Below are 14,024 nucleotides of genomic sequence, written 5' to 3' on the forward strand. Positions count from 1 at the left end.
TAATCCGAATGTGTCTGGATCATAAATTGCATAAAGAGAGGCGTTTAAATCTAGATTGACATAGTTATGGCTTTTAATAGAGATACAACCCTGTTAATGGATGGCTCCATGAATAGTGGACATGATGAAAGAGATAGGGAGGATGGTAAGCAGTGTAGGTAGGCAGCAACTACGAGACTATCTGTCTACAAATCCTGACACGAGAAAGAGTGAGATCGGTTATCATCAACTCCAGGTCAAGCATTTTGATGTGTGTAGTTATCTACGCATAGGAGTACAGAACATACACGTATGTAGATCGAACTCTCTCGCTTGCTTGTTACACCTGATCTACTCACTCTGGAATTATGAATGGTGGAACTCGGTTTAGATAGGCAACCTACCAAGCACTTACGAGACTGCCACTCCTCGCTCACTTCATCTCGAGACATGATGCATGTCTGGATGATGAATGGTTGATTTCGAGGGGCAAAATTCAAGATTTGTCGATATCTGCCACGACTTGTGCTTGTGGCCTTGTGGCCCTCTCAGAGGTTCGTGTGGCAACTGGTTGGTCGAACTCGAGTGTTCACTGTGCCATATCTTCTTAGCGCATCCGCCACCTCCCCGTTTTCCCCCTCGTGAGTACGAATCCAGTAATAAGAGAGACTGAGCGTCGCCCCTCGCTGCCTGCACTATCAAGAGCCCCACCGACCTCATACCCACGCCTGTGCCAATGCCTACGAGGTTGCCTATCCACATCTACTCATGCCTGTGTTCTGCTCACCCAAGACCCCCCCCTTCGGCCTACTTACATGACCTTACGTAGACGTCTACAAGACTCCCGGAACCACAAAATCCCCCGTCCGTTCACTCCAGTTACGCACTTTTTGTACATTGCATTTTGGTTCATCCATCAACTCATCATCCCATCAATTCCCCCCTCCTCCTTCTGACCCTTTCGCTCTTCGCATCCTCAATCCTTTACTAGCTTCAATCCAGAGCATCTCACACCTAGAGTCACTCCCTTGACTGTGGTGCTGCTTGTCAAAGTCTTGTTGCAGTTCACCTCTCGCTCCCCATCCTGTTGGTTCCAATTCCTGTCTTTCCCTCACATATGTAAAGTACCACCTGCATCTTCCCCCCAAACTACCGAAATGTCCTCTTTGGCTGACTGCTCTTTCATGAACAGCCCTTGAGCATCAACTCTTGTTGCCTGACAACCTCCGGACCACCTGTTCACCGTCTGCTCCTGCTCCTTTCACCAGCTCCACGCCGGAAGCCTCTCTCTCCTCCGCTCATTCATCACCTCGTGACTTCAGTTGCGCCTAAAACGTCGGGCCTTCTGCGAGGACGATCCTCTTTCGTCCACCTCCATCACAATCACCCTCTCTAAATCTCTTCCTCGTCACACTTTTCTGCAAGCATTGCTTCATTCTATTCCTCCTCAAATCCACTATCCTTGGTATGTTGCAAACCTCAACCTTTCTTTCCTGGGGGAACCTCAACGTCAACCCTCTCCCCTCTGCCTTCCATCTCCGCCAACCCAGGCTGGATATTTCGCTTTAGATCATCAGATCTTATCAACCCTTCTTCCACCTTGTCGTTCTTGTCTCGTACAACAGTTGCTAATATCTTCCTGTCTTCTTTCTAGTCTTGAGCGTTTCGGACCTTCCTTCGATAGCCTTTGAACCTTGACCAAAGAGTCACCCCCTCCTTTCCTCCGCTCCTGGAAACCCAGCCAAGTCAAAAGTAATCTGTCCATTGTCAAAACTCTACGCACTTGACTGCCGTCGACATGGCTCAACAAGGATCTGCTGGCATCCCGGGCCGGGCTGGCGGCAGATTTCACATTGCCCATAGACGCAGCCCTTCGGAGCTCACTCCCTTGATGATGGAACAACTCGCTCTGCAGCAACAAATCGAACTTCTTCAACAGCAACAACAACACATTGCTGCCACTCATCAGCAATATGTCAACATGGGTATGATTCAACAGCCACTCCAGGGCATGCCTGGCTACTCGCCCATACAGGGCCAACCCACCCTTGCCGGCATGCCGCCCAACAATGCAAACTACCAGTTTCCTCAGGTTCAACAGCAGCTGGGACAGCAAGGCAACCCCCCTACCCAGCCTGCCGCACACAGAAGAAACCAATCTGCACTTCCTGGCGGCTCAATGGGACCGCCTCCTGCTCCATCAGCTGGTTCTGCCGGAGCAGGTTTCGGTGACTTCAACCAACAATCCTTGAATCAGAATCGGGAAAACACAAGCTCCCGCGGAAGGGGCGGTGGTGCTCAAGGTGGCCATGCCCGAAGACACTCTCTCGCCCTTCCAGAAGCCAAAAAGGCTGCTGAACTTGCCGAGAAGAAACGAACCACCACTGGCTTCCAATTTCCAATTCCCGGTGCTGGAGGAATTGCTGAAAGCCCCGTCGCCGCCACCCCTGGCGATGACAAGGCCTCCCCTTCCGTCACCTCTCAGAACCAAGGCCTCGGTCTGCAGCGTGCTGGTAACGCCAGGGGTGTTGGTCACAGCCGCAGTCAAAGTCTGGCGGCTGGTGGCACCAGAGGCGGCGGAGGTGCTGGTCGCGGCTCTTTCCAGTTCCCTCCACCAAATGCTACCAATGATGCTGGCCAGTCTGACCTTCAGCGGCGTGGCAGCCAGAGCGGCCATGGCAGACAAAACTCCCGGAATTTCGAAGGTAACTGGCGCCAGCAGAACAACCAACAGCTCAATGACCAGCCTCAGCAGATGGGTCAATTCAGCCAACCTCAAGCTGGTTTTCAGCCGGGCCACAGAGCTGGTCGTGGTTCCATTAACCAATCTGTCAGCTCCATGAGCGGCTTCCAATACTCTGGTCAACCACAATTGATGCAATTGCCTCAAGGCCAATTCCTTTCCCCACAAATGTTTCCCGGCCAGCAACTCAATGCGCTCCAGATGGCTCAGTTACAAGCCATGCAAGGTGGTCAAATGGTCGGTCTTCAGGGCAGCCAACATGCTCCTCCCATGGGTCTGCAGCAGCAGCAACAGCAGCAGCGAAAGACGCTCTTTACTCCCTACTTGCCGCAGGCCAGCTTGCCTGCATTATTGAATGACGGCCAACTCGTGGCAGGTATTCTACGTGTCAACAAGAAAAACCGCTCCGACGCCTATGTCACCACCAGTGACCTCGATGCTGACATCTTCATCTGTGGAAGCAAGGATCGCAACCGTGCCCTAGAGGGTGACCTGGTCGCCATCGAACTTCTCGACGTTGACGAGGTTTGGGGCCAGAAGCGTGAGAAAGAGGAAAAGAAGAAGCGCAAGGATATAACGGATACTCGTTCCTCTGGTAATAATCAAGGCAAGAGTGACACTGGCAGCACTGATTCGCAATCCATTGCCCCAGATGGAAGCATCCGCCGACGGGGCAGTCTGCGGCAACGTCCAACTCAAAAGAAGAATGACGACGTGGAAGTGGAGGGCCAGAGCCTGCTCTTGATGGAAGAGGAGGAGATCAGCGACGAGCAAAAGCCGCTGTACGCAGGTCATGTCGTTGCTGTCATCGAGCGAGTAGCCGGACAAATGTTTTCCGGTACTCTGGGCCTTCTGCGACCCAGCAGTCAAGCGACCAAAGACAAGCAGGATGCCGAGAGAAGTGCCCGCGATGGCAGTGGACATGGGAGATCAGAGTCACGTCAGCAAGACAAACCAAAGATTGTCTGGTTCAAGCCGACAGACAAGCGTGTTCCTCTCATTGCCATTCCCACTGAGCAAGCACCGCGAGACTTTGTCGACAAGCACCAAGACTATGCCAACAGAATCTTCGTGGCATGCATCAAGAGATGGCCTATTACGTCTCTCCATCCCTTCGGCACTCTCGTCGAGCAACTGGGTGAGATGGGCGATCTTCGCGTCGAGACTGATGCTCTCCTCCGTGACAACAACTTTGGTTCCGACGAGTTTTCGGACGCCGTCATGAAAAGTGTGGGCTGGGACGACTGGGCTCTCGAAAGCGAGTCCCAGGAGGCCCTGGCCCTGCGTCGTGACCTCCGAGGTGAACGAACTTTCACCATTGACCCCAATGGTACCAACGAGCTTGATGATGCTTTGCACGTCAAGGACCTCGGCAACGGCCTCGTCGAGCTTGGAGTTCACGTCACTGATATTGCTCATTTCGTGAAAGCAAACTCCTTGGTCGATCGCGAGGCCAAGAAGCGAGGCACCGGAGTTTATCTCATGACCCGCGCTGTGAACATGCTTCCTGCCCGCCTGTCATCCGGCATCTGCTCTCTCGTCCCAGGTGAAGGGCGCTTGACCGTCAGTGTCATCCTCAAGGTCGATACCAAGACCGGCAAGATCGAGGGAGAGCCTTGGATCGGCCAGACCATCATCCAGAGTACAGGCAAGCTGGCTTATGATGAAGTCGACTCAGTCATTAAAGGAGGCTCAAACGTCGAACTGCACGGAGCTACCATCCAAGACATCAAGACTTTGAACACCGTTGCCAATAAGTTCCGAGAGGCTCGGTTTGGACACCGTTCGGCCAACATTGCGCCCCTCCGCTTGATGTACCAGCTTGATGACGAAAATGTTCCCGTGGAGCATAACATCTTTAATACATCTGCTGCTCACGAGATTATCGAGGAAATCAGCCACAAAGCCAACTATCTTGTGGCTCAAAAGATCTTTGCGGCTCTCCCTGAAAAGGCCTTCCTCCGCCGCCAGGCACCACCTAATCCTCGACGTCTGTTGACATTTGCAGACCGCATGACGAGGGCCGGTTATGATGTCGATACTACCAGCAGTGGCAGCCTCCAGAACAGCGTGTTCAGTGTCCAAGATCCCGAACTGAGAAAGGGCATGGAGACCTTACTGATCAAGACACTGCAACGTGCCAAGTATTACATTGGTGATCAAATTTCAGAGGAACAACGCCAACATTACGCTCTGAACTTGCCGATCTATACGCACTTTACCAACCCTACCCGTCGATACGCCGACATTGTTGTTCATCGTCAGCTTGAAGCTGCCCTTTCCAACGGCGCAATCGAGTTCACTGAGGATCTCGAGAACTTGGCCAAGACTGCTGAGCAATGCAACAATAAGAAGGACTCGGCCCATGCCGCCCAGGAGCAGAGCGTGCACATTGAGTCATGCCGACTTATGGACAAGAAAGCCAAGGAAATGGGCGGCGATCTGATTAGTGAAGGCATTGTCATTTGTGTGTATGAATCTGCATTCGATGTGCTCATTCCTGAGTACGGGTTTGAGAAGCGGGTTCATTGTGATCAGCTTCCACTGAAGAAAGCCGAATTCCGCAAAGAAGAGAGAGTTCTCGAGTTGTACTGGGAAAAGGGCGTTCCATCTTCGGCGTTTGTGCCTGAGGATGAGCGTCCTCGCAACTCGGCGAGCACACGTAATACTGGTTCCGTGATCAACACCACTTCAGCCAAGGATCGGGCGAAAGAGCGATATGAAGCTCAACGAAAGAATGTTGACAGCAACACAATTTCAACCGACGATGTCGATGCACTCTACGATGACGAGGACAGTGCATCGGAAATCACCGAGATGGCTGCTGGCGTGTCTCTTTCACCGGCCGATCGGTCCACCCAAAGCATGCCGCCGTCTCCCACTCGCAATGGATTGACATCGAACGGACCCACCCGGACGCAATCTGATTCGAGAATCGCAAAGTCGGCTGGAGATGTTCCAGAACACAAGTTGACGGATAAGGAGAAGTACATCAGCTACTTCAAGCTCCGAGAAGAAGGGGGAGAATACATCCAGGACGTGACTGAAATGACGCGAGTCCCTGTCATCTTGAAGACGGACCTTAGCAAGAGTCCTCCGTAAGTTGCTTTCGCCTGTGCTGTTGACGTTCAACATGCTGACGCTTTATTCTAGTTGTCTGACGATCCGATCGATGAACCCGTATGCGTTGTGAAGGGTTGAATCATGACTGGCACACGTGTCACCCAGCTAGTGATGGGTATTCTTGTATGTCTATGCTGTCAACAGGGCAACAAGTTGAGCAGCAAGCAGTGGACTCTCATGTGTGGCTAACAGTAGCGGGCTTTTGGCATGGAGAAAGATTGGAGCCAAATGGTGGGTAGAGAGTATCCTAAGATATGTACGAGTGGCAAAGCATGGGCAAAGGCATCACAAGTACTCAGCTGGAGGGAGGGAGCAGATCAAGTAAGCGAAGACAGGGGCAGGGGGGAGAGAAAAGAAAGAGATAGCACAGTCGGGGCTATAATCCAGTCTCATTTAGCGCAGTACTGGCTCAAAAGTTCTATTTCCTTGATTGAGCAGAGGTGTATTGCATGACTCGCTTCGTATGACAGGGAGATCGGCCGATTGGTTTGAGAGGCAGCGTGACTTGTGAGTGAGCAGGTCTAGGTGCCTTTTGTGATTTTCTCAAAGACATCGAGGCCATACCTCCCAAGAGCGGTAGCAACACCAACGGCATGTGCGCCCACGGCCTTGAAGCGATCGGCAGCAGCCTTGTCGCTTACACCACCGACACCAATGATGGCAATATCCCTAGTATCAGGATGCAACTCCAGGACACGGCGCAGCTGCGCGACATTGCCAACTGCGAGAGGATGCAAGGCAGCACCAGCCAGACCACCAATCCCATTACCGGCCTCACTATTCAGGACGGGCTTATTATCACTATCGAGCAACAAGTTCCCGCCCAGGGTGTTTGTGGCGGTAATGAAATCGACCACACATCCCTCGCCTGGTTCGCTCGATTTAGCTGCCACCAATAAATTCGCCAGGACTGTGAATTGCGTCGTGTAGGTATATGGCGGTAACTTGATACCGACGCGAGGAACTGAATCTGGGGAGGCCATTCGGCCTCGATACGTCGATTTGGAATCGGAGATGGCTTCCAGATATTGTGTCAGTTGCACGGGGTCGTAGGCTGGTGGTGGGGCGCCGTGGATGTTGGGGCATGATAGGTTGATTTCAAGATTTAGTCGCAGGTCTTCGTCTATATGGATGATGGGTATGTGAGTTAGCCGGTGGTTGAGAATTATAGAAGCAACAGGGGCTAATGAATGATACTGGCTTAAGCAATGGATGACTTACCCATCTCAGCCGCATTAGCCACCAATGCATACGCCATGGCAATCTCGTCGGGAGTGCCAGTGACACTGAGAATAAAAGGCTTCTTGGTGGGAGTATCGGTACCTAGATGTCTCTGACCGACAATTTCATTGATGATGCCCAAATACTCGGATAAAGTCAAGGGTGAGTATCCCAGCGTGTTGACGGACGAGATTGGTGTGGTGGTAGTACTGGAGTTTTCAGGACTCGATGTCGATGTGGTAGTCGTGGGCACTCGGGCAGATACATCTCCCACGGGGGTTCCTTGTGGGATTGTCTTGCCGGGTTCGAAGAAAATGAATTGGTGGATGGAATCATCGTGGCTGAATCCCTCGAGTAGACTGGTGCGGATGGTCACAGCCCCGGTATAGGGACTGTCGTACAAGGCTTTGATGTCCTCGAGTGTGGTGGACCATGGGCAGGCCGCGTTGAGAAGAGGAGGGTCAATGTTGATTTTGCTAGGCATTTTTGCGAGGGGGTTTGTCTGGTTGGGTGCTGAGATAAGGTTGTAAGTAGTCGTCGTTGTTGTTGTTGTGGGTTTACTGGTGGTGAGGTGTTGCGTTGACTATGCTGGAATTATAGTTGAACTCTCATCTGAACGAATTGTTTGCTATTCTGGATTATATCGTAGTAGGTCGTGACTGGGTCTAGGAGTGGTGATGGGTAATGTAGATCTGTTGTGTCATTCGAGGTCGAGACAAGGTTGTTATTATTACTGGTTTATTAATCGAGTTTCGCCCAGGTTGATTGGCGCTCGTGCCAGCTAGATAACCCAATCCAGCCCAGGTTAATCGGTTGAAAAGAAAGGGAGAAGACAGAGTGAACTTGAAAGGTGTCTGTCTCGTGGACTCGATCAATGAAATACTCTTATCCACGTATGAACCCTTGCTTGCGAAATGTTGGATTGAATTGTGTGTGGGGAGTAGGATTTGGTGCCTGAGGCTTGAGTATTTAGCCTTGATGTCTGGAAGAGAATCTCCAACAGGCGATCTTTAGGTGCAAATGACAAATAATGATGCCCAGAAGTAGCGCCTAGAAAACGACTTATTAGTAGAGAGAACGGGGAGAATGGGGAACCATCAGACAGCGTCTCTAAAGTTCTTTAATCTGTGTCTTTCACATCAATCATGTCCATATATCTGTGATGCGAGAAACTCGATGGGCGTATCAGGATTATCGTGACACTATTAATGACATGATCCATCAATGTTCACATCATTACTAACAATCAATCGATGTACGGGCATGGCGGTTGGCTGGTCAAGTCCGGATCTAACGAACTAGTCCGACTGCAAAAAGCATGTCTCAGATGGAGATGGCCCTTGACATGATAAGGGATTTGCAACAATAATGATAGTCTAGATCTGTGCGTTGGCCTGGCATGTTATGGCTGACCGCTCGGTATAGACTACTACGTACCTAATAACTATGTGACGATATGTCCTAGTAGCTGTAAACTGCTCAAGTTTGGACTTAGGTAGGATTCACCTAAATAGCTAAGAGGTGGAGCTCAAGCAACAATCTATAAATGGACAGCTACACATATCCAAGAGGTCAAAATGCTGTGACTTGCCAATCACTTGCGAGTACAAGGGCCCAACTGAACTACTGTAACCTTCGTAGCGAGGTCATCTGCAAGCTGTGCGACTTTTATCATTTCATCTCGTCTATCGTGAAATTGCTCATTGTGCAGTCAAGACATGCTCTACCAACACATGGACACCAGCCAGCCTGACATGCAAGGCTGCATCCACACGCCAGATAACAGGTCTGGTCCCTGCACGACAGTCATGTTCCACTGCACTGCGTCGAATGGTTTTTAAGCCGTCTACAGCTTCTGCATGGCAACCACATCGGTGGACTGGACGTGGTCCTCATCCTCCTCAATCTGCTGTGCTAGATCTTCCAAAGACACCTTCTCGTCCTCGACCACCAAGTTGATCTGCAGCTTCTTGATACCGAAACCGACTGCCACCAACTTGTGGCCACCCCAAACAAGACCCTCCATCTCGATGGCCAACACATTTTTAGTCAGCTGGTCCATATCGGTCTCATCATCCCAAGGCTTGACATCCAGTGTGACAATAGACTTGGCTGCTGGCTTCGCCTTGCCTTCCTTCTTCTTCTTGTAGTCTGCCAATCTCTTCTCACGCTCAGCAACAACCTCTGGGTCTTCTTCCTCTTCCTCCGAGCCGAATAGATCGACCTCGTCGTCATCATCAGCTTCGGGGGCATCCTTGGGGTTTTGTGTCACAGCGACGGCTTCAGGGCCATAGGTGGTGAATGGCTTGGACGGGTCGCCGGGAAGAGTGGAAAAGTCAGCCTCGTAGGACTTGACATGGTTATACCAGCGGTAGGCATGAGGGTATTTCTCGACTGCGGGGGTCTCCTTGATAGCCTTGAATGTAACAACATCGGCTTGAGAGGGAGTGTAGCTATTGGGGCCTTGTCAGTTATGCCCAAACGAGTACAATAAATGTGCAAGTATGAGTCAATGCGCTCAAACAACTCAGAAATGCAAATTCATGCGATTGGAAGTAGTCATGTAGCGGTGTCTTAAGCCGCATCATCAACACGGACCAAAATATTTTCATCAGAGGAAAGCGATCAAGGAACAACAAGGGGATAATAGGACAGTGACGGTAACTTACCCAGAGATATAAGATCGGGTGGTGAGCCAGCTGTTCAGGACTATGACTCGTTAGTGGACTGTGGATCGAGGACAAGTAGTCTGCAACACATACGCTGAAGGCCACCATCGGAAACCAGATCAGTGAAACCCATTGTGATAGTGTGCAAGTTCAATTGAGTATAGTTTTAGGTCGGAGAATGATTGAGAGTGGTGTTGAATCGGGTACAAGAGGCGCAGTCAAAATGTTCAGACCCGAATCCAAAATCGAAAAAAGATCCAACTTCTCGCCAAGAACTTTGATGCCACATATACCAGCGGAGCAGAGGGGTGAGTAGTGTTGAAAGGTGGTGGGATGGTCCAGCGGAGCACAAAATCCCTACCTGCAAAGCTCAACTACCAGCACTCGTTGTCTCTCCACCGTTGCCTCGAGCTCCAGTGTATCAATTTCACCACAAAGGTCCAGCTGGTTTATGCGGATTGCTTTTCAGTACATCTCCTAGAATATATGTTTTCCTCATCTGGCATGCTCTTCGAATCATTCTCCCACGCCATTCAACAAGGAATACCATCCGCACCACGAGGCTCAATGCCAGCCTTGTGATAATGCATGGGGCTTTTTGTTCTTGGCAGACTAGTACATAACAGGATAGTGAGATCATCGTTTCCAGCATCACCCCATCATCCTTGTAACTTTGAATCCAGAGCCTTCCAGAATTCACTCGCATTTCTTCCTACAATTGTCGTATTTCTACCACCACTGTCCCCAACCTGTTGGTTTGTGAGTATGCTTGAAACTGCACTAGATTACCGATAACATATGCTGAGAGCGCTCGGCGCTGCAAACCCCTCACAATGAATTCCACAAAGTCAATGTTGGTGCGGCGAGCCATTAACTCCAAAAACTTTAGCTCTCCTCTACTTTGGCGTTCAGCTCGCCCGTCACTTATCCCTCTGCAAAGATCCTCAGTCATACCCCGATCCTTCACACCTGCAATCTATGCTGTCCGCACATACGCAAACGGCCGGCCCCATCCGCCTGGTGGCACTCACCGGATGAACCTCGGCGGAGAGCCGGAGAAGTCTGCTCTCGAGGAATACGGAGTTGACTTGACCCAACGCGCTCGAGATGGAAAACTCGATCCTGTCATTGGAAGAGATGGAGAAATACATCGAACTATCCAGATTCTGTCTCGCAGAACAAAAAATAATCCTGTCCTCATTGGCGCTGCCGGAACTGGAAAGACTGCCATCTTGGAAGGTCTGGCCCAGAGAATAGTCCGGGGAGATGTGCCCGAAAGTATCAAGAACAAGAGAGTGATATCACTAGACCTTGGGCAGCTCATAGCAGGAGCCAAATTTCGAGGCGACTTCGAAGAACGACTGAAAAAGGTGCTAAAAGAAGTCGAAGAAGCTCAAGGAGGAGTCATTTTGTTCGTCGATGAACTTCATACTTTACTAGGGCTCGGAAAGGCCGAGGGTTCGATCGATGCTAGCAACCTGCTGAAACCTGCATTGTCGAGAGGCGAGCTGCAGTGCTGTGGTGCGACAACCTTGAACGAGTACCGTCAGATTGAAAAGGATGTTGCATTGGCTCGAAGATTTCAACCCATCCAGGTTGGCGAGCCGTCTGTCCAAGACTCCATCTCGATCTTGCGAGGTATCAAGGATCGTTATGAAGTTCATCATGGTGTTCGGATCACCGACGGCGCGCTCGTCGCCGCTGCCACCTACAGCAACCGATATATTACGGACCGCTTTCTACCAGATAAAGCCATTGACCTAGTAGACGAGGCTGCGTCGGCACTTCGTCTACAGCAAGAGTCAAAACCAGATTCTATCCAACGCCTCGATCGAGAAATCATGACGATTCAAATTGAACTCGAGTCTCTCCGCAAGGAAACTGATATCGCATCCAAAGAACGGCGACAGAAGCTGGAGGAAACCCTGGCTGAGAAGAATAAAGAGGTGGCTCGTTTGACCGAGATCTGGGATCGAGAGAAGGCCGAAATAGAAAACATCAAAAAGATCAAGGAAGACCTTGAGAAGGCTCGTTACGAGCTCGACGAAGCAAGACGACAGGGCAACTTTGGTCGTGCTGGAGAACTCCAATATGCTGTCATTCCCAAGCTCGAGTCTCAACTACCCCAAGAAGGCGAGGAAGTCCAGACCACCACCGAAAAAGGAGAGACCTTGATTCACGATTCGGTCACAGCCGACGACATTGCCAATGTCGTCAGCCGAACCACCGGTATTCCCGTCACCAAGCTTATGGCTGGCGAGGTGGAAAAATTGGTCAAGATGGAAGACAAACTACGGGAGCACGTCCGCGGCCAAGATGAAGCTCTCACTGCCGTTGCCAACGCCGTCCGAATGCAACGTGCAGGCCTCAACGGCGAAAATCGCCCTCTAGGCAGTTTTATGTTCTTGGGTCCCACTGGTGTTGGCAAGACCGAGTTATGCAAACAGATTGCCAATTTCCTCTTCAGCTCCGAGTCGGCAGTCGTGCGATTCGACATGTCTGAATTTCAGGAGAAGCACACCGTTTCCAGGCTCATTGGTGCAACAGCCGGGTACATCGGTTACGAAGACGCTGGACAATTGACCGAAGCTGTCCGGAGAAAGCCGTATGCTGTCATTCTCTTTGACGAATTCGAAAAGGCACATCGCGACATTTCGAGTTTACTGCTGCAAGTCTTGGACGAGGGATTTTTGACTGATAGCCAAGGGCACAAGGTCGATTTCCGAAACACCATGATCGTCCTCACCAGCAATCTCGGGGCGGAGATTCTCATGGGCAGCGGCGCCAACGCTGAAAATGTCACCCCAGAGCAAAAACGAGGCGTGATGGAAGTAGTGCAAGCGAGCTACCCCCCTGAATTCTTGAATCGTATCGACGAGTTCATCATCTTCAACAAGCTTTCCAAGACTGCCCTGAGGGACATTGTTGACATCCGCATAAAGGAACTTCAGGGTCGTCTGGACGACCGGAGAATGAAGCTGCTGGTTTCAAACGAAGTCAAGGACTGGCTGTGTGAAAAGGGTTACGATCCAAGATACGGAGCCCGACCACTCAATCGGCTGATTCAACATGAGATTGGTCGCAAACTGGCCGACAGGATCATTCGAGGAGAACTGAAGGGAGGAGAGTCTGCAGAAGTGATCCTAGATCCGGCATCTGACACGCTGGACCTCAAGGTCAGTAATGCAGCATCTGCATGACATGTCAAGAAGTTTTGACCATGCTGTATCATCACACATCCATCATTCTCCTCTCTCACAGACACACACACGCAGCCTTCCAATGCTCGACATGCTAGCGGAAATATGAAATCCGCAACCATCCATCGTGACACACATGGAATCCACGCCAACGCACGGTCCTCTTGGTGTCTGTCCTGCGGGTGAGCCGGGCGATGGCGTTCGTGGCGTTGCAACGTGCCTCGTGGAAGGACAAGCTTTGGGCTTCGGAGTGAGCGAAAAAGCAACATCAGGCGAGAATTTCATGTCTCCACATTTACGCTGTTCGCCGTTCAGGCCCACCACTAGCTTCCGACAAACTCTAATCATGAGAACCCATCCACAACGACATCGGCGATCCTTCTTGCATACGGAGTACATGCGTAGCCGAATGAGGCAAGCGAAACCTTGTTCTTGACCTTCAGAGCTTGGGTGGATGGGCCAGCACAGGTGGATTTGCCCATTAGCCTCAAAAAATACGAAGTCCTCGTGAGTGGTGATTTTGTTAGGCATTTCCACCATGGCCCACACTTTAGTACACGTCCTTCGGAACCGGAAGAAAATTTTTGCATCTTGGGCCCGCTTGCTCGAAGACCATGCGGTCATTGTTACTCATCGTACGATGAGTTAGCCGATGGGGTAGCTTGGGCCCTTAGGGCTCCGTGGATCCATCCAAGAGATGTTGCCCGATGGCATCCCAGTAGTCTTTGAGACGGGGCGACCGAAGGGTTTGGACCGTTGATCTTGGGTGTGACGATGTGCTCTCCACTCTGAGAGTTACAGTTACAGTCTGGTCGTAAACATTGTCATTGACCCTACAATGAACTCCGCCACTGCATTGGCATCATCGAATCTCTACACTGGATTGTACAATATGCGTTAAGCAACATTCAACTCAACATGGTATGCATTGATTGGTGTTAATTGGCATGTTCTGAACTATTTTTGACATTGATCTCATCAAGTTGATTGATTAATGGCTCACAAAAGCACAAGATGAAAAAAGATACCCACCACTTTTGTACCAAATAGATATGGGAATCTCCTGTTGCTTGTACAACAAATGAATGA

The 14,024-nt window shown here is 50.7% G+C and overlaps 4 protein-coding genes across 4 annotated transcripts; 2 read left to right on the forward strand and 2 right to left on the reverse strand.

Annotated features, from left to right (window-relative positions):
- Positions 1–830: 830 nt before the first annotated feature.
- On the forward strand, positions 831–6,326 carry PV10_08307 (uncharacterized protein). The gene is made up of 4 exons (XM_016373306.1): positions 831–1,098; positions 1,172–1,444; positions 1,634–5,820; positions 5,876–6,326. The coding sequence occupies exons 3-4, from the start codon at positions 1,778–1,780 to the stop codon at positions 5,913–5,915; spliced, it is 4,083 nt and encodes a 1,360-aa protein (XP_016220217.1). The 5' UTR covers positions 831–1,098; positions 1,172–1,444; positions 1,634–1,777; the 3' UTR covers positions 5,916–6,326.
- PV10_08308 (uncharacterized protein) lies at positions 6,216–8,466 on the reverse strand. Its single transcript, XM_016373307.1, has 2 exons — positions 7,067–8,466; positions 6,216–6,968 (listed from the first exon to the last, which is right to left on the reverse strand). The coding sequence occupies exons 1-2, from the start codon at positions 7,548–7,550 to the stop codon at positions 6,367–6,369; spliced, it is 1,086 nt and encodes a 361-aa protein (XP_016220218.1). The 5' UTR covers positions 7,551–8,466; the 3' UTR covers positions 6,216–6,366.
- A 249-nt stretch (positions 8,467–8,715) lies between these two features.
- Positions 8,716–10,265, reverse strand: PV10_08309 (uncharacterized protein). Its single transcript, XM_016373308.1, has 3 exons — positions 9,829–10,265; positions 9,736–9,775; positions 8,716–9,519 (listed from the first exon to the last, which is right to left on the reverse strand). The coding sequence occupies exons 1-3, from the start codon at positions 9,866–9,868 to the stop codon at positions 8,913–8,915; spliced, it is 687 nt and encodes a 228-aa protein (XP_016220219.1). The 5' UTR covers positions 9,869–10,265; the 3' UTR covers positions 8,716–8,912.
- Positions 10,266–10,406: 141 nt separating this feature from the next.
- PV10_08310 (uncharacterized protein) lies at positions 10,407–14,021 on the forward strand. Its single transcript, XM_016373309.1, has one exon. The coding sequence runs from the start codon at positions 10,569–10,571 to the stop codon at positions 12,933–12,935; it is 2,367 nt and encodes a 788-aa protein (XP_016220220.1). The 5' UTR covers positions 10,407–10,568; the 3' UTR covers positions 12,936–14,021.
- Positions 14,022–14,024: the final 3 nt, after the last annotated feature.

This window comes from Exophiala mesophila (genome assembly GCF_000836275.1).
Source record: "Exophiala mesophila strain CBS 40295 unplaced genomic scaffold supercont1.6, whole genome shotgun sequence".
NCBI lineage: Eukaryota > Fungi > Ascomycota > Eurotiomycetes > Chaetothyriales > Herpotrichiellaceae > Exophiala > Exophiala mesophila.